This window comes from Hippoglossus stenolepis, chromosome 5 (assembly GCF_022539355.2).
Source record: "Hippoglossus stenolepis isolate QCI-W04-F060 chromosome 5, HSTE1.2, whole genome shotgun sequence".
Classification (NCBI taxonomy): Eukaryota; Metazoa; Chordata; class Actinopteri; order Pleuronectiformes; family Pleuronectidae; genus Hippoglossus; species Hippoglossus stenolepis.
In genome coordinates, this window is record NC_061487.1 from 5033351 (window position 1) to 5057601 (window position 24251).

The 24251-nt window shown below is 41.3% G+C and overlaps 2 protein-coding genes across 2 annotated transcripts; both read right to left on the bottom strand.

Annotated features, from left to right (window-relative positions):
• Positions 1–35: 35 nt before the first annotated feature.
• On the bottom strand, positions 36–15460 carry LOC118109579 (bromodomain-containing protein 1-like). Its single transcript, XM_035156827.2, is given in 12 exon segments — positions 36–2153; positions 3830–3984; positions 4289–4383; positions 6281–6411; positions 8064–8190; positions 8304–9053; positions 9611–9923; positions 10183–10311; positions 10845–10973; positions 11069–11254; positions 11257–12753; positions 15163–15460. Coding segments are annotated over 11 exon segments (3684 nt in total). The 5' UTR covers positions 12736–12753; positions 15163–15460; the 3' UTR covers positions 36–1963.
• A 2230-nt stretch (positions 15461–17690) lies between these two features.
• On the bottom strand, positions 17691–23394 carry ftsj1 (FtsJ RNA 2'-O-methyltransferase 1). The gene is made up of 11 exons (XM_035157122.1): positions 23297–23394; positions 22396–22533; positions 21364–21433; positions 21077–21179; positions 20905–20983; positions 20746–20798; positions 20625–20678; positions 19982–20084; positions 19788–19871; positions 19323–19426; positions 17691–18372 (listed from the first exon to the last, which is right to left on the bottom strand). Exons 2-11 carry the CDS (start codon positions 22514–22516, stop codon positions 18190–18192), a joined length of 954 nt encoding a protein of 317 aa, XP_035013013.1. The 5' UTR covers positions 22517–22533; positions 23297–23394; the 3' UTR covers positions 17691–18189.
• Positions 23395–24251: the final 857 nt, after the last annotated feature.

Here is a 24251-nt window from a genome sequence, read left to right on the forward strand (position 1 = left end):
CGTTGTGGTAGATAAAGGAAATGCAGAAAAATTGCTGTATTTCTGTGAGTTTATTGTTGTGTTCATTGAAATTTGCTGGTAAATTATTTTCTCTGAACTTGACATGGTTAATTGGTCCCTACCTGATTCATGTTAATACACAAGTAACATACATTTTCTCCTTATGAGAATAATTCAATAAATCATTGTAAAGTATAATTGAGTCTGATCTAAAAAAGTTTTTAAAGTTTCATAATCAAGAACACATACAAAAATTGGTCTGAAAATAAAAGTAAATAAAATGAAAACAGAATAACGAAATCTTTTAAAAATCTGAATGATAAAATTTCTAAAACCAAGACTGTAAAATAAAAAATACATTAAATAAAAATGTACTAAATCAAAATCGATAATAAGAATGCTAATTAATTACGATAAGAGGTAAAACCAATTAAAATGGATTTTAAAGTCATCACTTTAAAATAATAACAAGGACACATTCAGTCAGTGATTCAATAACATATTTTAATTTTTCAGTGTTTTAGTATAAAAATCCCACCGGCCTGCTGTCGGCTGGTTTCCACTCCCATTGGCTATAACTGTGGTTTTTCCCAGAGAATCAGCTAAAGTACCAAATCTATATACACACACAACATCCACATCCAGAGGAAGTGTCCCCGTCACTACCCTGCCAAAACAAAACATCAAACACTATCACCTCACCGCTCAGATTTAATGCTATTAATCCAAAAGTTAAAATAAAAAAAACCCAACAGAGGAAGAGCAGGGAGCCTCTACATGTGGCTCCTAGTGTGCCCATAGTATTTTATTACAATACTCTCTCTATAAAGTAATGCATATACATTTTCTGTTTTACAATAAATTAGTACAGGCACATTCTCTTCTCTCCTAGCTGACTGGAGGTCAGTTCAGGTGGAGAAGATGATTACAGAAGACTTGAACTCATCACAGCACACAAACAAAAAGGCAAAAAACCTAAAAAAAACAACTAAACTGTGGGGGGGGGAAAAAAACACACACACACACTCACACACACATTAGTGGGAACCTTGAGGGTAGCAGATTCTTTTTTTTGGTTTCGGTGTGAATGATGCACTTTAGGCATTTTAAACTGTGAGAGCTCCTATATAGATTTTATATAAATATGTACAAACAAAAAAAAGGAAAAAGAATAAGTAGTCCAGTAAAAACATTCAGGTAAAAAAATAAAAAGATGCACACACAAAATGAATGCCAAATACAAGAGAACTTGAAGCTTGAGAACACAATAAGTTACAAAAACTGTAAAAAAGGGTCTGAAATAAAAATGTTCAGTACAGTATGCATGTTTGTTTTTCTCTATGTAGAGATAGCACCAGCAGAAACACCGACACCGGCAGTGTCAGCGACGACGTGGATCATCACCTCTGACTGTATAAATGTGTGAACACTGCGTACCATAACAACTGAGGGGGTGAATAAATTAGTGTCAGACCTTGTACAGGATATTTACAGGAACTGCTGCCATCACTCACTCACTCACTCACTCACACTCACTCACTCTCTCACACGCACACACACTGATGGACATTTTCATGGCAGTGAGATTGTTGCAGCAGTCTTGCAGCACATTTAAGGAGGTCAGAGGTCAAACTCCGACACATTCAACAGGTTTAGACCCGTGATTTTTCGGTCCTCACAGCCAAGTTAGATTTTTTCCCCAACCTTTTGCGCCTGCTAAACGAGTCGTTCTCATTGCATAGCTCTTTGACAAAACAAGACAGCCGTCACAAGCTACAGTATTTCAGAAAGGAGGGGGCAGATGTGCGGGGAGACATGAAAACAATCCAGTTGTAGGGAATGGTAAACATGTTGCGAGTGTGCGAATGTGTACGTGTGTGTGTGTGTGTAGGTGTTGTGCGTATGAGACAGGAACAGAGTATCTCTGCAGGGGGCGATGTTCTTGCAGGGGTGGGGAGGTGCTTCAATCTGTGACGACGAGGCCGGCGCTTGGCTCCGGCTCGACGCTACCACGGTTCAGGTGCTTCATGGCTCGGTCGAAGGCAAACCGTACAGCTTTTCGGATGTGGCCAGAGCGAGCCTCCGTCAGCTTGATTCTATCGAGTGTCTCGTTGATCCCGAAGGGCACCATCTTGGATCTAGGAAGCCATTGCCTGAGAGGGAAGACGGAGGTCAGTGCGTGATCTTGCTCCACACCAAATCAGATCGTGCTGTGTATGTTCCTAATTAATCACTGTCCTGCCATCTCCAAGTAACTGATCCTCAGTTCTCATGTCTGTGGTGATGCTGATTACTGGAGCCAGTCTCACTGTGGAGTCTGAGAAGTATTAAAAACTTCTGTTACACACTGTTTCAATTGGGACTGCCCCCCAATTTATTCGTATTGGCAAGACATTGCCAAAATAAGGAGGAGTACTTTTGTTAAACTATACCTGGTCAAAATCCTGGATACTGATGCTATCCTTATCCTAATGAACTCCTGTCCAAAGTTAATGTTTCTATAAAGTTTTTTTTAATTGCGAGCAAGGAAGTCATCACAGGGAGATGGCTACGTGCAAACCTGCCATCAAAAGACGACTGGATCGCTGGATATAATGGATTCACTGTATGGAAAAACTGACCATTTCCTAAAGTCTAAGTCAGTATACAAAATGACTAAACACTTCATGAGATGGCCCGAACCAGCCCCTGTTACTTCTTGTTCTGAAACTGGCAATAATTAAAAACAACTCTTTAACGAACTGTTTTCAACTGTTTTTACATCTGTCTATTTTCTATTCTTAAACAAAAACGGTTGTGCTTGAGAGAGTGGATGACTCTTATTGTCAGACAGGTTAAAAACTGGTGAGACAGGTTTAAAACTGGTGTTACAGGCACTGGGAGATCATGACCATATGGTGGGAATAGTAACACTGTCAGCTGAACTTAAATAGAGGAAAGATTTTTCTGTTCCATTTCTTAGGTGGGTGGTAATTTGGTTGATCTGTTGGATGATGATGGTAGTACATGATGATTTAAAAAAATAAAATAATCTGGCTTGGGTCTTGTCCTTCTCATTGGACTAAAATTAAGTCATTCTAATCATTAACCCTCAGTTTCTTTATATTCAGAAAAATAACCACATCATATTAAAAATTATTTTCACATTCAGCTGATCATATGCTTGTCTTTCACCAGATGACTCACTGTGTCAAAAGATTATACTTTGATTCATGTCGGGATGATCTTTAAAGTCTAAAATTAAAAAATATATATTTGTACAATTATTTAAATCTCATCAACAAATAGATGGAGTAAGAGGCCTCTTGACCTGGGGAAGTCTTTTCTCAGGTGTAAAAAACTAAGTTTGGTCCCTTAACTGTTTCCTAACTTTAACTTACACGAATTTAACAGAGACAAAGAAAAACCACAGAAGTCCCAAAGCACATGGTTATTATAAAGACCAGCTCTAGGTGTGAGGGATTTAGAAAAGAGCGGAAGGGAAAAATCACTTGTTGAATGGCACAGAGTAGTGCTGCCTGGGGAGAGCACCCTGATACAGAGAGTGTATAATCAGAGATCTCCTACCATTCTAAGGCTTAGATGCAGCACACAAGCCTAAACTGAATGAAGGTCAAATCAATGTGGAGAGTTTAAAACTAGCTAAATCACTACACTTGTCCATTAAGAAGAACTGAGAGGAAACACTTATATTCTTGGTTTATTTCAAGCTTTCTCAGGGAAATGATTTGACCTGTTACTTTTCACCAATCTCTTTTTTCCTTTTTCCTTTGTTTTCTTCTTTGACGGTGACTTTGCTAGCAGTAAAGTGACTCTGCGAGTTCCTCACCAGCTGCGCTTGCTGTCGAAGAAGTGGACGAGGAAGAGTTTCTCTGCGGACCTGAACTGCATCCGCTCTCCGGCTCTGAGAACGTCCAGCGGCGGCTGGGGAAGCACCACCCCGTTGTGCTGAGACACCGTCCTCCGGACTCTGGGCTCCATGATCTGTGAAGACAGACAGGGGTGGAGACTGAGTGAGACGGCCTGGCAACAACAATAGTGAGGAGTAAATCCTGGTGGTGGCAGTCGCAAAGGGGAAGCCTGCACTCAAAAGACACAAACATGCAAAGCTGAGTCAAGCCGCAAACGCTCTGAGCGAAAGCGGCCAACTCCACACACACCAAACAGTCAACGACTGGCCAGCTGGAAGCTGCCGCATGGCTGTGAGCACAAATCACGAGCTACGGCACATACGATGGCAGTGGGGTAGATGGGTAATGAGACACAGAGTGGACTAACACTCACTCACCAGGGCAGGGTAGGAGGGAAATCCACTACATTTAGCCCAAACTAGTTTAAGAGGCTCCAGAACAAATGGAGAAGCAGCGGTGGGCTTCCACACCTCTACAGGAACAACGACAAGCAAGTTATGAAGGATTCACTGCAACAGACACAGAGCACAACCAGTCTGAACAAACAGCCACACACACAGGACTGGAACACACGCACCTTTTTTAAAGATAACCTTTAAAAAAACATTTGAGAATATTCCTAATGACTTGTCAATACATTTAAGGCTGGTAAAATGAAATAAATGAAGTTGAAACATGAATATATGGGGGAAGATTCTTAAGGATCCACAGATTTAGGTGAAGCTGTCAGTGAGAAGTCCTCAACAACAGAGAGCAGGGTGTAGAAATGTCTTTCCATGTTGAGCTGCTAGTTTCTGTCAACTCTACCACAGACACATTCAGCACGATGGGCTACTGTAAACACCAACAAATCTCCACGACAATTCCCATCATAGCTTCATGTTTTTCCCAGACACTCAAGTATGTAAGTACAACACACAGTTGAATCTGAAACTTGATCAGGACATCCTTACAAAGAAGTGCAAAGTTCTATATGGTATTCGTAGGAGTAGCTGTGAACACTTGATTGCAGTGTTTATACTGCAGGTTCTTGTTCAATATGTATTTACTGTACTTATGTATATACATACCTATGTAGATGCAAGTGATATTTTTACTTGCATTTAAATACTTTGTAGTTATATTGGAGGTGATAGGGATCCTAATAAATGAACAAAAAAGACAACCAGCATAAACACAGGGCCATGCATACAGGAGACACGCACACACACACACACACTATCCATAAATGAAGCCAAAATATCATGGGTACGAACGCTGCCATTTTGTACCAATGTTTATATTTGTATTTGAAGTGGACTTTTTAGTTTGGTCCCTGTCCCATCCACTAACATGGAGAGATTGAATTCATAACCTATATTGCAGACAGCCACCAGTTGGCGATCAAGACACTTTGGCTTCACTTTTGGGGAGCTGTCATTCCGTCCATCTTTTATACAGTCTATGACACACACACACACACTCACATGACACAAATAAGGGCTGGATATCATTTGAAATTTCTATATACGAGTGCAGATACAGTACCTGTGCTGAGTCTCAGGGCTGGTACCATACTAAAGCACTGCTCACCTGAAGTCTTCTTGACAATAATAACTAATGACTAAATATTGACTGTGTTGGATATACAAGTATTAGTTTAGGGTTATCGAGGGCAGGAATTGACAGAACTATGTAATGTTTGAAATGTGGCTTTGGAGGCTTCTTCCTAGTTTCACCTTTTGATTCTAGATATGTTAAAAATGTAATATCAGCTACTCAGAATAAAATTCTCAAATATAAAAAAGGGTTTGGCCATGAATATGATATGGATATTGTTTGTTGAGTGACCATGTTATGAGCGTGTAATTAACTGAACCCTCAAAGACAAATTGCAGACTTCACTTCCAGCTTGTCAATCTTAAATCTTGGTTTCCTTCTCCTGTTTTCCTTGTTCGTTAAGCACTTTGTTAAACCGTCATTGGGCTTACACTTTACGATTTGTGTCTCTGCGGATTTCATCCAGAACCTCAACCTCAGTTTGAGAACCAGTGAGGTAAAGTCCATTAGTGTGACGATGTGTGATGACCTGCTGGATTTGTAAAATCTTATTACACAATTTTCTTATATTTGACATTTACAGCAGAACCCTGGATCCTCAAATTAACAATCCACTTCACTTCAAGTGAAAGAGAAGTAGTGACGCAAGAGTCAAATAACAAAATAAGCATGCAGGGACATTAATAGTATTAGTATACGTACAAAAAGGGATTGATTGATACGTTAAGTAAAAGTCTTCAGCAGACGGAGGACAGAACTGAGCAGTCAACATGCTGCCATGCTCTTTAATGTACATATATTTCTGAGAGGACCGACGCTGCTCTGCTCACCTGAGGAGATCTTGGCAGCTTTGGTGAACTCTCCGTTTTTGATACAGGTCCTCAGAGAGTTTTTGTCATCCACAGTGCTCCTTCGAGCTGCTGCCAGCCGCCCTTTACCACCTTTAGATACAATGACGGTGCTGAAAGAGATGAGGTGGGCCAGAGACGGAAACTGTTTAAAAACGTGTACAGTCTAAGTGTGCATAAGACTGTCTGAAGTAGTTTGTCTCTTGATCCAGCAGAGGGCGATCACTATCAGCTTGACCTATTACCTGCCCTATTGACCCAACAGTAAAGTAAGTCAGTAATATTACACAGTTTTTTTATGAAAATGGAGGAAGCTAGCAAGCAAAGCAATCCTGAGTGGACAATCATGACACCAGAGCATCTGAGGCACGGCGTGTGGAAGTATTTTGGGTTCTACACCATAGATGGCAATGTGCCGATCAAAGATGAGGCTGCAACTGCTTCGTAACAAATCTGTGGGCTAGTGTGTCCTGTAAAATCCGTTCGGACTTGATGTTTTGACAAACTGACAGCCCTAATGCTGATTAATGATTATCATTAACATGCCAAATATTTAATTAATTGAGTTAATGCATAAAACGGTGGCATTTAATTTTTTTATCTAATCAATCAACAGCCCCAAAACTTCAAATTTACTTTATAATGTAGGAAGGATTATTGGTTATATACAGAAGTACATTCAAGGGAAATTTTGTTTTCTTTGTGCTTTTCTCCATGATTCTCATCATGTCACTCTGTTTCAAGATCATGTTTTCATTACTGATGGAAATGAAGAAACAAGACTCATTTGAGTAAACTCTTGACAACTATGGCCCAATCCCATTTCCCCCCTTGGGCCTACCCCTTAGCCCTTCCCCTTCGTTTTGCGCGTTCACGTGTAGGGCTGTCCCAATACCTGTTGGGACGGAGGGGAAGGGCTTTATAGCCCTCAAAACTTTGAGATTTGAGATTTTCCGACCCTCAGTTCCAACCTAGGGGTACCCAGAATGCTTTGCGAATCACCGTTAAGCTGGGAGAGAGACCCACAAATGTATTTGTGGATGTATTTTCTCTCAGGATTTATAAATTACGATAATGATTGTTATATCTTAGTTTAATATCATTTCAATGTATTATGGTTGTTTTTCTCAACAACCATTAAAAAAAGATCGCGAGCGTGCTAACGATGCTTTTTTCCCCCCATGATAGTCCCGTATTTTCACAAAATTTCCTATCGCACACAAGATTTGAGGACACACAATGTGCTTGATTGAACCTGCGTATAGCAGCGATGTTCCTGAACTTAAATGCTCCTCTAATAACAAAGCATCCTGCTAGCAGCCTGTGTGCTTTTGATTCATACGTAAAATAATGCAGAGTATCCAAGCTTTCAGATTTCAAATGTCATTGATTCGCCTGCATTAGCATAGATGTTATTTGGATAGTATAGGTTTGTCATTTTAGAAACGGCAAACAATAGCATTGGTGTATTTAAGATCTCAACAATGTTATTACAATGACATCCCCGGCAAAACCTTTTGTCTCGTCTGTTTAAATCGACGACTACTGATGACGTGTCCGGTTTTCGTGATGACTACTGATGATGTAACGGCTTCTTGAAGGGCTGTCCCAATTCGTAGGGGAAGGTTTCAACCACTCCCCTCTGTGAATCCATTTCAACGGGCAAGATTACCTTTGAAAACAAGGGGTAGGGGTAGTGCCAAGGGGTGCAATGGGATTGGGATCAGTCAACAGTAGGTCACTGGCTGTTTCTACCTGGACTCACCTCGTACCGCAGAGAACGCTTCCACTGGAGGAGATGCTCGACTCCGACGCACAGCGACGGCGAGGCTCCACCAGCCGAGGAGACGGCGAGATTTCTTCCTCATCTACCACAAATCCATTTGCAATTCCTTAGGATTATAAAAAAGGTTACTGTTTAGTCAAATATATTTCAATAAGACTTCTTTGACATTTTAGTTAATGTTTTGGATGATTATTTAGAGGGACTATTATGAGCGAGTACCTGTGCCGAGGCGTTTTATTGGTGACTCGTCGTCGTCCTCTCCATCAGCACTGCTGCTGCGGGTTCTTTTCTTCGGCAAGAGGAGCGTCTCCAGTCGAGGTATCACTACCGACAGGAAGGTTTTGGCGCCTAGAGACGGAGGCGATACAGCAGATGCCTCTTGGGTCTTGGGTGGTTTCTGTGGGCTGGCACTCTTGGACTTGCGGAAGAGGACATTGGTCCGTCGGTTGCAGGGAACAGAGACCTCGGTGCTGAGGTTGCCGTTGTGGAGCAGTTGGTCTGGGATGTGCCTTGTGGGGGTGTCTAGGGGTAGTGAGGTAGACGTGTCACTGTCGAGCTTCATGTGAGTCTGGTCCGTGCTGGGTTTGATGGGATTGAGAGGGGGCAGCTCCAAGTTGCTGGGCAAGGCGTCAAGCTCTGACTGTAAGGTCAAAGGGCTTAACGTTGGCGGAGGTAAATACTTCTCCTGTTCTGAGCAGGGCTTTGCTGTGGGTTCAGGTAGTGGTTCCTCATCTGACTCTGTGGAGATTGAGCTGGGTTCTGAGGCAGCGGGTGGTGGCGGTCGGAGAGACTTCTTCAAGCTCATCTCGCTGCGGACCTCCATGATGGTCTTTTTGAGCAGTTTGAGCCTCTTGCTGCGGGACGGGCCGTGCTTCATGGCTGTGCTCAGGTCCAACTTCTCCAGCAGCTCCTTCAGCTGATCCTCCAGAGGAGTCAGCTGTCGGTAGGTGGGGCTCAGCAGGCGGTCCACTGACAGAGACAGAGAGACAGTCAGTAAGAATCATGTGCAATCCTCATAGTGTTATCTCCATTCTATCACTCCAGCGCTTCCATTTCAACTGCTGCACTTCAGTGACCACAAGGCAACTGGCAATTTCAGCTGCAGTCAATGCTTAACACAAACAGGTACCTCCTTTTAAATAGAAGCAGGTATACATGTTTTTCTTTTAAAACGCAGGTAAACACACTTACAAGAGGAGTTTGCATTTCTGTCTTGTTTAATGACACAAACACACCGGCACACGTCAAAAACTTTCATTTCTCAACTTATGTCTCTAAGTAGTTAGAGACATGAAATGCAAATATTTGATAGATTATTTGGCTTTTGTAGTAAACCATTGCAGTTTCCCGTAACTTTGTGACCACAACAGCAGAATTGCAGAGATCCCCCTTCATCCTCCTCCAGAATAATGTGTCTTGTACAGACTGTGTCTTTCCCACAATTATTTCAGTGAATCAAAATTTATTTCATCAGTCACATGTTTAGAAAACAATGTAATTAATAGATTTTCATTTTCGCAACTTACCGTCCTCCCAGGAGAAGGGGGATGGCGCCTCAAGTTTGGGGGCCGTGGACAGATGCAAGCCGCTTGGGAAGTCAAAGCCAATCCGCTCGGATTCGCGGCGGGCCCTGCGTAGGATGGCTCCTCCGTGATCCTGCATCCTCTGAGCTGCCTTGTAGAAGAAGGTGTCCTTAGAATTGTAGGACATGCAGTTGGCAATGAGGAGGTTGAAGTCCGCCTCAAACTCCTCCAGGCTCCTGTAGTCATGAGCGTCGATGCGTTTCCTCATCGTGGAAAAGTCCATGGGGGTTTTGATGTGGTCCATGTAGTCAGGAACCTGCAGGGGACAGAGAGGTCATGTCAGGGCTGGAGACACACAGGAATAGCAGACATTGTTGTTCTTTATTCTTGCATTCAATTACTCTGAAAGCTAGTGAGTGGACCTTTGGATTTGGTTTATTGTGTGTTTTTATAATGTTTCCAAAGGCCCAAAATTTACTTCCTTACTCATTTTCTGGACATTTGCGTCAGAAAAGCTTTTGCCCAACAAGTTATCACTTGAGGATAATTTTTTGGACTGAGAAAGGGTTGCAGACCTCCTTGATGCTGACAGGCTGAGCGAAGATGCTGTACTGGTCCTTTTCCTGTAGCTGACTGAGCACGGCTCTCAGCAGGATGTTGAAGGGGGTCAGCTGGACCTCCAGCACTGACTGCTGCAGCTTCATCTGACAAAAGAACACACAGTCTAACAGGTTCAACACAGGTGAACAAGAGTTTAGAGTCTTGTTTTTTAAACTTCTACATGGAGGGGTTCCCACCACAATAACATATATCATTGCAGTTTTTTCCAACAGGGGAGTTTGCCCTGTTAACACACTATTTGCCTGCAGAGGACTCTAAGTCTTAAAAATGTTCAGCTCATTAAGGAACATCCAATGATCACTACAAAGGGTGCAAATTGAAAAAAAAAGAGTACCTAAAAAGTGGTCAAATATGTTGGCAAAGATTCTGACTCACAACCACATTGTGATGAATAAATAACATAATCATTGATTCTAATTGATAAATTAAAAACTAAACCTTATCAAAGATGTACTGGAAGCTTTGTATTGATAAATAAAGAGAAACGTGAGGTTAATCTTTCATCCTGGGCATTTTGTGACTGGCTGGTTTTTGGTATGTAGTTGTAAGTCATAAATCCACACAGGAAACTTGTTGTCATTCTCTACAGATATACAATAAATCTTGAGTCGACTACCTCCTCCCTCTTCAGCTTTTCTCTCTTCCTGATGAGCTCCAGCAGCAGACGAGCTCGCTCGAGGTCGTGGCGGAGGCGGTGCCACTCCTTCAACTGCTCCTTCAGAGCCTGGTTTGTCTCCTTGCGGTCCTGGAGAAAACACAAAAAATCCCGTTTAGTAAGATGAACTACGTTAGAGGTTAATGCTAAACTGTCTGAAGCTAATGTGTTGCGGCAGCATTCACCATCTGTTTGACTTTGGGTGGCTGAGGGTTGGCCTGCAGCCGGCGGATTAGCTGCACGTTGTTCCTCGACTGTCTCTTCAGCACCCAGTAGCTCAGCACACTCTCGACAAACAGGCGCTTCCTCTGAACCGCCACCTGGTTCAGGATAGTGTCAAAACTAAACCACAGGGAAACAGAAGGAGATATTAGTCAATAAAAGAGGCTTTTGGTAGTTTTTTCTTACTGGAGTGAATGAGTATTGATTCATAATGAAATGCATTATTTGAGTCCTGGATGCCTGCATACCTTGAGGCGGTTATACTGGGACCAGAGTTGGTGGGAGTCTCAGGTTCTGGTTCTGGTTCAGGCTCTGCTCTCTTACTCTTCTTCTTATGCCAGCCCTTGGCACGGGCCTTCCCCCTTTTCTCAACCCTCTTTTGGCAGGCTCCGTTTTTCGGATGCTGCTCCTCGTAGATGTTATGGGGCCGGCGGTCACAGCCGTTGGGTGTGTGGCTGCAGCAGTAGGCGGTCTTTTGTACAGAGAAGGTGGTAGCACCGGACGCAGTCACCTCTTTGACTGGTTCCATTCTCATGTAGAGGCCGGCCTTCTGGGCACAGCTGACATGGAAGGCTGTGTAACAGTTGATCTTGTCACACTGGATGCACGCTCCTGCACCCTTCTCCTTACACAAGTAGCAAGTTAACTTCCAGCGTGCTGGCGGAATGTTGCGGACACCATCAATTGGCTCAATGAAAACAGTGTCAGAGAAGCCGACTTCAGGGACCCACAGAGCACACGCTACGTGACCCCAGCGGCCATCATCAGTCTTCTTCAGGGCTCCACCTCGGTTGGGGCAGAAGACGCACTCTGCGGGCCGCGACGGACACTGCAGACAGTGGCGGCACAGCCACTGGCCCTCTGGGATGTACGGCACACCGTAGCACTCCTGGTGCACAGCGATATTGCAGGAGTCGCAAAAGAGGATAACATTACTGTCAGCACCGTCTCCATCCATACAGATGCAGCAGACGGCGTCCTCATCCACCAGCGACTGCATGTCACTCTGACCCTGCGTGGCTGAGTACGACTCCTTCTCGAAGCGGTCCATTAAGAACTCAAAGAGGTTGTGGGACACCTGGCTGATGCCCTCGCTCTTCCTTTTCTCATTGATGAGCTCCAACCAGGCATAGTCTTCCTCGTCCATGTCGTACTCCACCTCCTCATCCAGCTCCTCCGCCGTCCTTTCTGTGTATTTGTAATATGCTGCTGGCCTCTTCGGCACCACTGGCAGGTTGTATTCAACTGTTCTAACCTTTGGCTCCAACAGGCCGCTGGTACTGCTGTGGGTGCCGTGGGTGCCGCTGGTGCCATGTGAAGCTGTGAGTGCTGCGTTCTTCTTCTGCTGGTTGTTTTTGAGGCGCATAGAGCGCACCAGGACCTGCTGGGGCTTATCATTGTTCTCCTTGTTGCTGTTGCACTCCATGATTTCCTGGGCCGTGGGATCATCGTCAGCGATGACATCCAGCTTGTCGTAGACGCTGAGCCGATGCACTCGGCCGTCCAGCTCCAGCTCTACAATTCGCTGAGCTTGTGCATATGTCAGTGTCTCCCGATTGGGTGACGGCTTGATGGGTGACGACTCCCTCTTCAGCACAGACGGGCGGTGATTTCGACCTTTTTTCTTCATGTTGAAACCGTTAAGACCCTGAGAACGAGAGAAATGAAACAACAGTGTCAATGACAGACTGTTGTGATGCTGTGGAAGCAACTGCAAGAACAGCCATAGTTTTCATGTCATTAACTTGTTCTGTGAAGCAACAACCTGCACACAGAGCAGCGTGTGTTGGATCTGACACAAACCAGCACCAATCATTAACAGCTTTAACCCTCCAGTTACCTTCCAGGCAAAATGTTGGGCAGTTAATGCGTTTACACAAGGATGGCTCCACCTCTTCAAGCTTCAATCATAAAAACATATATAAAAATAAATACATTTCAGGGTAAGTTACAGTCTCATATTCTTGTTAAGGATTTCTATGATGCTGTAAAACTCATTTTGTGTTGAGCAACTGATTTTAAATTCAGATTTGCAAATGCAACATGAAAAAAACAATTAATGTATTACAAATGAATAGGGTCTTCATCATGGTACAGCCGAGTCTAATCTGCTGCAGGTCTTGCCTCTTGTCAACTTTTACTGAGTGCATATTATGCAAATGTCCTGGCTACATTAGGGCTGCGTATTGTTTGAAAATGTCTCTGCAACATGATACATCAGTATTGATACAAAAACTTATTTCCAGCACCTTAGCTTGGGGAATAAAAACATACCAAGCCAATACTTCAGGTAAGAACTTTGTATGAATAAATTTAGAAGAGCTTCCCTATTTATTTCAGGAACAATCCAAATAAAAAGTGTCAAGACTCAGTCTAACTAAGATATTGATATCAAAGTTTGATGCTTGACATTTTTTATATTTGGTGCCACAGAATAAAAAATGTCAGTTTTCAAGCAGGTTTGAATTGAAATTCTGTTATTCTCAATATTAATCCAGCATTTTAGTTGAATTAATCATTAGACCTGTAGATTATTTTCTTAAATAATGACTTGCGATTGTGAGATTGTGAGAAAATAGTGAACATGTCTGAGCCCCATCAGACAAAACTAAACTTCTAGTTTTGACCAACATCGCTAAAGATGATAATTGATTCAAGAATCATATACCATGAAATAAATTTACAAACCCTGATCCTAAAGAATGTGTTGAATGTGGCTGTTAAAATGACTTAAACAATTAAAGTATTATCAAAGAGTTAGTGATGCATTTTTTTGGTCAATTGTCCCAACAATTCTACTACAATTGTTATTGGCACAAATAACTTCTCTGTATGTAAATATTAGGCAAATACATAAATAAACATATTCATTAATTGATTAATAATTGAGAGTGATTTTAATTAGGCAAACAAAATCAAGAATGTGAGGTGTTCCCCTCTTCAAATGCAATAAGTCAATGTATATATTTTTTATCAGTTATCAGTTTGTGCCTGTTGGTCAACAGGCAAAGACAAAGAGGCACTGCTGAAAAGTAAAATAAATAAAAATGTGCAGAATTAGGACAATGGAAATTAAAGTAGGATGCAGGTCTACATAACAATTAAATCTTTACAAGCCTCTACAACACAAATGTAGTGCGGCTGAGTTTTACATTTAAAGCTCACGTGTTTGAGCAGCTGAACTTTCTGAAATCCACATTCTTTCATTGTGGGCTGAGTGTCGAGACCAGGATCATAAACAGACTGACTGTGAAAACTATGTTTCGTTCTCAGCTTGGCAGTGCTATTGAAAACTGTTACCTTTAAGACGTGTGGCTACATCTAAGCAACCACTGTCACCACATTAGTGCCATTACAGTTGCCTACAGAGGAGTTGAGCCGCTGCCCTCTCTGCAAGAGGCCCCAGGATGTGTTTATGCAGCATTCATTTCTGAGATCAACGTGCTTCAGTTGGTGTGTAGTGACACAACAGGGGGCGGACACACACTGGATGTGACAACATCCACTGGATGAATGAAAGAGAGACACAGGGCAGCCAGACGCCTCTACACCGACCCCTTGGAGCCCTCGGTCGGCGGCCTGGAGCCGTTGAGAGTCGGTTGTTGTTGTTGGAAATCAACATCTAACAACAACAGCTCGGTCAGGTTCTCTCCAACTGAAGCTGTGTCTGCTAACCACGGCTAACACTAGCCCAACTCAGTCGAAACACAACCATGATCTATGAGTGCAATCAAGCCTGTTTAAACATTATCCGCTAAACACGGGCCTCTCATGACAAAAGAGGACCCGGCGGTGTGGGCCAATGAGGCGGCGGCCCCTCCGCTCGTCCTACAAACGCATTAGGACACTCCGTCCACAAACCGGGCTAATGTTAGCCTGCTAGCATTACAGTTACTGAGTGGGGGAGGAAATATGGCGACCAGCACAACAAGAAGCTGGCTCGACAGAAAAAGTTGGCTTTTCCTCATAGCAGCACAGGTTGGTTCTGGGTTCAAACCAGCCCAGGCAACTGGGGGCGGATATTAAAGAGGCTCGCACAGAGTTAGGAGGAACCTACCTCGGGTTTTTTTACCAATTCAGCTCGCAAAGACAACAGCAATGGCGGCGCGGCCTGCGGGGCGAAGCAGCAGCTAAATCCACATTCAGTCCGCTCATCCACCGGCGGCCGCGGCTCGAGCTGAACCGAGTAGAACTTGAGAGAGACCGGCCGGTATCCAGGGCGAAGAGCCGGTCCCGGGCGTGCTACTGTGGTCCGGGTAGACACCAGGGGACAGGAGTGTAGAGAGACAGGTGGCAGAGCTCCACCGCTGCCCGAGCTCCTGCTTCTCTTCCCCCAACAACAATGCGGGACGTTGTGTGAGCCGTTACGGCGTGACGTCACCGCGTACACAACGTACAAATGAAAACCAGCTTTTCGGACTCGATTGTAGGATTATATATTGTTTGGATTATATTCAAATGATATATTGTATAGGGTTAACCCTAACACTATAAATGATGTAGAAATTATATATTGTAAAAATTATATTCAAATTAGTTATTGTATAAATGATATTCAAATGATATAGTGTATGAATGATATACAAATGATATATTGTATAAATGATGTACAAATTATATATTGTATGAATGATATACAAATAATATATTGTATCAATGATCTACAAACGATATATTGTATGAATGATATACAAATAATATATTGTATAAATGATATTCAAATTATATATTGTAACCAGGGCTGCGAGCAGCACTGTGCGGGCCCGAACACTTGCGATCTCGGGACCTGATGCGGCCGCGGGGGAGGGCGAACAGGGACCGGGCGAACAGGGACCGGGCGAACAGGGACCGGGCGAACAGGGACCGGGCGAACAGGGACCGGGCGAAACGGCTCCGTGTTGTGTGCGTTTTGTACAAGAATAAACACGAATAAACACGTCCCTCACGGGGCGCTGGACCACGCCCACTAATCACGCATTACGGTCCAAGTGTAGACCACACGGTGAAAATTTAATGTAAATCGAATTAAAGTTGTAAAGAGGCTTACCTTCTTTTGGCAGAAGGTGGTGGTATCACTATCACTACATACAGAGTAATAGATCTGTTCAGGTCAAACACACTCTCTTGTTTCTCTTCAGATCGTATAAATCTCTCATCTTTGCAACATTCAAAGACATCAGAGGAATCTATGACGCTTTCAGCCGCACATCAATGTTTACACGGTTTTAGGAAATGTCACAATTCTGACCATGGTCTTAAGACTTTTGAGCTGTATACTGTAAAGCAGCCAGGGGCAGTATATATTGTATAAATGATATACAAATGATTTTATAGATTATATACAAATTATATACAAATGATATATTGTATAAATTATGTACAAATTATGTAATGTATAAATGATACACAAATGATATATTGTATACCATATATACAAATTATGTATCGGATAAATGATATTCAAATTATATATAGTATAAATGATATACAAACGATATATGGATTATACTCAAATAATATACAAATGATATATTGTATAAATGATGTACAAATTATATATTGTATAAATAATGTACAACTTATAAATAATGTACAATTTATATATTGTACAGCCTATGTTATATTTCACATCCATTCTGATATGATGCATGTATGTGGTGTTTTATTTTTTCTAATATCTATTTATCTACAGGTCTGTTTGTTTATTTGTACGGTCACAGGTTGTTTTCTGTGTTGAGCACAGTAGGTAAAGGCAGGTTGTTTAACTCAAGAGGAATTTAGGGACCATGCAGAGAATGAATAGGCTAAGTAAACTCTTCACCTATCAAGCTTCAGTTCCTGTGCTTTTACATTAACAAGAATTAAAAGAATAATACAGTGTTTAATGTCAGCAGGCTTCAATATTGAAGCAACAGTGTCTTTCCAGGTAGGAGTAAAAAACACAAGCAGATGGCAACAGATCATCCAGAGTCCTCTCTGACACAAAGGAAGTCCTCAAATCACTGCACTAGTTACCCATGTCAAAGGATTCATTTTTGAAATCTTATTACTGGTCTTAAATACATCTGTGATCTATTTGTAGCATCAGACCCCTCAGGTCACCTGAGACAGGTTTATTCAGTGTTCCCAGAATAAAAGAGTTCCCAGTGTCGATCAGTTTCTAGTTGCTGTTGTCCCAACCTGTGGAACTGAGGTCTGCTGAAACTCAGTTCACATATATCAGGACTTGCTCTCTGCTGCAGCTTTCCAATAAATAACATACACAACCATGTAATCTTCATCTTTGTTGATGTCGTTGCTTGTTTTCATGTCTTTTAAATGCAATTTTGTAAGTATCTTATGTCCTTGTAAAGCACTTGTCTAAGTGGTGCAATATACATAAACATATCTTGTGTAAAGGGCAACCAATTCATAAGTTTAAGGCTCTTTAAAGCTCAGAAGAAGTACCTTCATGTGGACTTTGGTGAGTTCTCTTGTAGACTTCAAGTATCTAGAGAAAAAGTGTTTACTTCTACTTTTACTGTTTCCTTATTTTAATTAGGCTTATAAATGGTCAATAGCTCAAAGAATTTCAGCACAAATATCTTTATATATTATTTTTTTCACCTTTTTAATGCACTCAATATAAAAACACAGTTATGGTTATCAGACAGGCAGAGTTACTGTTGACAAGGTAAAGACTGGTTTGTTTGTAAGAATGATGATGAATGATGAAGGTCTAAAGACCAAAACCTGATGGGTTCTTTTTGTTTCCGAGTAAGGAGCTTTTGATCATAACCAAGATTGTGTTATGAACACTATAATGTGTTATAGAGACAGTACATTATTCAGAATTTAGTCACTCTTAAAATGAATGTAAACTTTGAACATAAAATGTTTACAATTAGTCAGCCTGATGGATGAGGGACCTGTCACGAAGCGATCTAGATAAAACCAGAGGAAAAAATAAAAACTAACTCCTGATTGAACAAACAGCCGGTACAGAGATCCACAGCATGTTGAGCCTCGCACAGCACACAGAGTGAAAGTAGGAAGGTATACTGCAGCAGGCTGACAGTTTCTGCACAGCATTGTACTGAACACATTATTTAAACTGAAGTCCATCGGCCGGTGGCTCTGTCTCGTCTCGACTCTGGTTGGGACAGACGGACGGAGCGTCCTCTTTGGAAAGCATGTTGTTTTTGCGGAGGTGGCAGGCCTGCTGGTAGGGGGGGCAGATGGGCGGCTGAGTGGGGGGCGTGTACTGGTACTGTTTATCAGAATCCAGCTGAAGAAAGAAGACAGGCAGAGTGTTTGTGTGAAAAAGCATTTTTACATAAAATACATCATCAATTCAAAAGGCTGTACACCCTCATTTTAATGAGTGCATGACTTAAACATTAAAGTCGACTCATGATCGGTATATGTTGTTATTTTAATTGGAAAACCTTGTTTGTTTAAGAGCTTTGAAAAACAATTCAGCAAAAAAGAATGTCAATTTCATGGATGTTTAATTCCACATTCACTTTAACTACTGGACACAACTTTTACAATTTACTAAACTGTAAAATGAAATTTAAATGCATTTTAATTGGGCAGCACGGTGGAACAGCAGAAATGCTTCAAGTGGAGACTTTAAATTGCCTGTAGGTGTGAATGTAAGTGTGAATGCTTATTTTTCAGCCCTGTCATACACGGCGACCTGTCCAGTGTGCACCCTTCCTCCCACCTAATGTCAGCTTAAATTAGGAGTTTTTAAGAGGTAAAATTCTCTGAATAACATTGCAGGCAATCCCTTATTTTGCACCTGAAAAGATCTTTATCTTTTAATTTAAATACAAAATCAGGGCTTCATCTACATCAACTCCCTCTAAATCCCTGTAATTTGGCAATTTTTTCTCCTTAAGTGAAAATGTTTAGTTTTTACCTAAAATATTTTAATAAATTAGAAAAAAACATCAGTTCATTTATCCATTCATTATCCCATGAAAATCCACACAACTACATAATTGGTCATGGTTAATTAATGATACTTAAAAACTAAGAGTAATAATATCAAAACAAAAATCATTCAAATTATTATAATATGTATTATTATTACAATTAAACACTTATAATCACACTGAAACTGGAATAACAACTGTTACAATATGAATGAAATGAGTAAATCTTGCTCCATGTTCCAGTTGTTCAGCATGACTCAGTGTGAACATGCAGGTTAAAGCTGCGTCTCCTCACCTGCAGAGGATAGGTTCTGTCTGAGTCAAAGGCGCTGAGGTCACCACATGCCAGGAAGGGAACAATGACACGGTTTGGACCCTCTAACTGGTTAAAGTCCACATCTGATGGACAGAGACCAGAACCCAGAGTTAGAAGAGGCATGAGTGTTTTGGCTCCGCGTCAGTTTCAATCCCCTTCCATGCTAACACACCTGAAAATGCTAATCATGTGACATTTCACATAGCCTGGGCATGCAAATGCCAACGTACACAGGAATTGCTTGAATAGTAGCTCGTCTCTTACACATGTAAACAGGTGCATCATTGTAAAATGCTGAATTTAACTGCACAACAGCTGTTAACAAAGACAACAGGGTCAGCAATGCTTGTGTTCTTCACTGGTAGTCGAGGCTAATGCCGGTTGTTTTCTTCCGGAAGTATGTATGTAGAAAAAGACCTCATTTGAAAAAGGGCTCATCGTTACCGTAGGAGTGATCCAGCAGAGGGTTGGACATGTTGGGGACGTAACCTTCAGGAGGAGAGTAATTCTGACAAACTACGAACGCCTCTGCACACACACAGACAGAGATAGACAGATTTCATGCAAACATCATGGGTCTATGAATGAGGAAAATTCAGTTTTTTACTTGTGTTTGATCAACAGTGGCGGTGGCTCACCAATGCTGGAATTCCTGCTGCTGCGAGGCTTAGCGCAGGTCACACCACTGAAGAAGATCTTCAGCTGAGAGTACAGCAGCGTCACATCTTTACCTCTGAAGATCTGAGACACACAGCACAGGATGGGGTTAACAGTCTCATTTGAAAGGAGATATGATGTCCACAGCACACAATGCACCACTGCACCAACCTGTTTCTCAGGCTACATCCATAATAAACTTTTCGTTTGAAAATGCATCAACTCTGCCCCTGAGACACCAGGCGCCTACACTACTCTGAAATCTAAAATTGAGTTTGGAAACGCTGCTGGGCCCGTTTAAGTTTGAAAACTGGTGACACCAGTAACACCGACTACCAAAGCAATACTAGTGTCATTGAGTGTCTGCTATGACTCACAAAAGCCAGAAAAGCACAAATCAGACACAGAAAGACTTTACAATTTTCTTAATTAGACATGAAATTTCTGTGTTGTTGTGAATGCGTAACAGCGGAGAATCTCCTGCTGTGTGTTAATGTGTGAAAAGAAAACTCAAAGTCTGGTCCCAATTCTCCGGACATCCTCTAGAGGTCATCCTCTTAAGAATGGCTAAATATACATCTAAACATATAGCTAATACATTAAATGAATAAAAGTTGGACTCACTTTGGCCACAAATGTTCCTCCAGGTTTCAGGACGTGAGTGGTGATATTCAGAGCCTGAAACACAAGCAGATGTCAGCAGGATGCTACACAATGATTAATACAAAGACACCTCTATACTCACAGCCAATAGGAGCTGAGCCTGGATGTACTCATCGACATCGTGAAGACCCGTTACTGTGGAAACACAAAAGGAAATCATTCCTGAGAGTTTGATAACAACAATACAACAGGGAGACACAGGAGACTTGAGACCAGGTGAGGACAAGTGGGAGGGTCGCACCGTCTGGGGCTCCATCACACACCACGAGGTCGGCCGGCTGCCCCTCAAAGTGACGGATTATCTCCTGAGCTGTCGACACCTGAGAGGAAGAGGACGACACAGTTCATGTGGCAGCTCTGCAGTGAGTTTCCCCTTCTGTTTTGGAAAATGACTCTCAGACTCATCTCCTCACCTTGGTGATGTCTCCCTGGATCTGAGTGACTCCTGAGAGAGGAGCCATGGCCTGCAGGTCCACCGCCACGATCTTCACCTCCTCATCCTTCTCCTCCCGACCTCTGAGTAGAAAAACAATTAAGTGTAAATTGTTAAACTATTGTATTATTAAGATCAATTTCATTTCATCAACTCTTTCATTTGACTGTTTTTACAATTTCATTCAAATCCATTCAATGAAATTGTCGCCACATAGAGCGCCACATTCTGCCCAGGTGAATATAAGAATGTTAATTTGGTAAGAACCTGAGTTTCCGACTGAGGACCTGACTCCAGCTGCCAGGAGCTGCACACAGATCCACTGCTCTGTTCACACCTGACAGAGAAAGAGACAAACAAAATCAATCAGACATTTGTTAAAAGTCAACCCATGTTGGACACTTCATTTAGACACTGACAGCTGTCATTCTGTTTGGCACTGTTTGCTGGAACTCCAGTTTTGAGTGTACACCATAAACTTTACTAATAAGCCAGATATGTATTCTCAATTACATCAAATAATAACTGAAAGAAAGTTAAGGTTTAGTTTCAGCCATGTTTCTATCAATAAATATGCTTTGACTCTTGCTCTCTCTCTATTTTTCTCTGTCACATTCTTTTTATGATTAAGATTTCTTTAATGTGTGAAATTGAAGGTATTGTTAGCTTCCAGCTACTAGGAGTACCTTGATGTCAATTTGCAGAAGGAAGGATCACTGGGAACAGGACATATCACTTCCTCTTTACTAAGAAAGTTTACATATGTATTTTATTAAAGCCTGAGCCTGAGCCAAACTTTTGACGACCACATCAGAGTTTTCGAGCAAACACAACAAAAACAAGGACATGGACTACAACCGGAACTGCAGCAAATTTCACGCAAAAATGGGTCTGATTTTGTTAATCAATTATTCTGAGAAATCCACGAAAATGTTGAAAAACACCCAATGTCACGATGTTAAAGAACGTGAAGAAAAAGTCCCTCAATTAGAGATCTGTACCAGAGTCTAAAAATAACCTCCTTTGCAGTCGAGACTCAGCACAGGAACCAGGCTATTTGTACGACAGATCAACAATTGTTGGAGTCCTCAGTCTGTTTAGTTTTTTTATCCACTGAAAGAAGACAAGTAAGGGCAGATTTAACTGCTCAGTCGTTTCTGTGTAAGATTTCATTTCTGCACATATAAGCAGCATTTTCAAATCTTTCTGTAGGACCCTTGGTTCCAGTGGTCTGTACTGACAGCCGTACGGGAGGCAGCTGTGTGTTAGGACAGGGATCTGTTGGTCTCTGGGTCTCACCTGTGAACAGGTTGAATTCGTTGTCAAGCTGCAGTAGCTTGAAGGCGCTCCTCGCCCTCCAGCCCTCCTCCTTGGCCAAACGGTAGTAAATGTCCCGCTTGTCTTTGGAGGAGCGACCCATCGTCACCTCCAACTCCTCTGACAGAAAACACACAGCACCTGTTACACACCTGCCTCCTTTCCTCCAGTGTCTTCTCTCAGAGGTCTTACAGCTATGACATAATATATAATGTGAAACACCACTCTGCCATCTGAAGCATTTTAGGGCTTCAGGTCATGATTGTACTAAAACCTGACTGATGTCTCATCTGTTTTTATTTATTCAGACTTAATGTAAAAAATGTATAAAACAATAAACAGAAAGAAAAAGAGTAATTAATAATGATATAAAACTGTTCAAGGAAAAAAAAAGTCATGTTATTACGACATAGAAACCTATCACGTTCTAACAACACACTTTTACTGTAATACAAATATAACACTTCTCTTATTATAACGTGAAACTGATCATTACCTCATTCGCTTGTTGTAAAGTTGAATGGATTAACAGAGTAAACCAACTCGAGTCAAGATTTTACACAAACAAGCGATGCTTGCCTTATTGTTTATTTGCCGAATTGAAGAACACACTTTTCTGAATGTAAACATGTATTTAGTTAGGATTCACTGAACACATGTCGTGCCTCACACTTGTTAACCATGTCTTAGTTAAATGTTTAAACAGAGTTTGGTGTGGAGTGCACAAGAAACGACAGATTTCATCGCTGTCTGAGCTTGTTGCCTGATGTTAGGTCAAGGCACGACTCTTTAAAATAAATAAATACATAATTGTAATAAATGACAGACCGAATAATAACATTATTTCTCATTTACAGAGACTTTAAGAGACATTTCCACTCACTGTTCACGTGTTGGCCTGATGTTGATAATGGAAGGACCTGTAGTGAAGGGTATTCCCGATGCGCCTGTTCAAAATGACGCAAACACACGAACCCACCACTCTGCGTAAAAAAGAATGTTTATCTTTTTTTAAATATTATTTAAACATTAAGATGACACCAAGACTATCAATGTATCTACATATGTATTTTTAGCCGCAATTTATTTCTATACATAACGTGGTGTATTAATATAGTTTCTCAGATTAGCCACACGGTGTCGCTGAAAGATTTACTATGTTTGTTATGTCTCCTTATTAAAGCGACAAACAAAAGAGACACGCCAGAATCATTTTATTTTAAATGAAAATACTTGCAGACAGAAAAAAACGATAAACTCGATATGGATTGTTATATTTTAATACAAAGACAAATTATTTTGTTAAAATATTACTTGAGTGCTTTCTTTTTGTGGTATTTTACACTTCCCCTATATTTATTTAACAGACTTCGATTATGAAAGCAATATATAAATCAACAAATAATTTATGATGTAATGACAAACAGAATATTGAGTACTTAACCTTTACCAGCTGTAACATTTAAACAAATGCATCCATAGTTCATTAAATTATCTGTAACATTATTTGATATTATTGGGAAAAAGACCTATTTGCATATTGACTCCTGTTAATGTTAATACATCAGTAAAGACTTAACATGTTTAATATGTAGGAGTCAAGTATTTCTAAACTGTTTGTTTTACCACTGGTTGTTTCCACCAAAACTATTGTTTACAAGATAACTACAAAAAGGTATATAGAATAAAAATAAAGAAACTATCCAAAGTCTACTCAAGTCTAAACCCAATAATTGAGAGTACTTCCTGATTTTTACAATTCAAAGATTCTGACAAGTTATTTTAATGGAAATCTTCTCTGTATTTTTCCAGTTCATTTTATTTCGATCACAACATTA

Excerpts from the sequence above, each read along its gene's own strand:
- ftsj1 (XM_035157122.1), bottom strand. The coding sequence starts at position 22,516 with ATGGGTCGCTCCTCCAAAGACAAGCGGGACATTTACTACCGTTTGGCC. Across the intron at positions 21,180-21,363 it reads GTCCTCAGTCGGAAACTCAG|AGGTCGGGAGGAGAAGGATG; the intron begins GTTCTTACCAAA and ends TTTTCTACTCAG. Across the intron at positions 20,984-21,076 it reads TCCAGGGAGACATCACCAAG|GTGTCGACAGCTCAGGAGAT; the intron begins GTGAGGAGATGA and ends TCTTCCTCTCAG.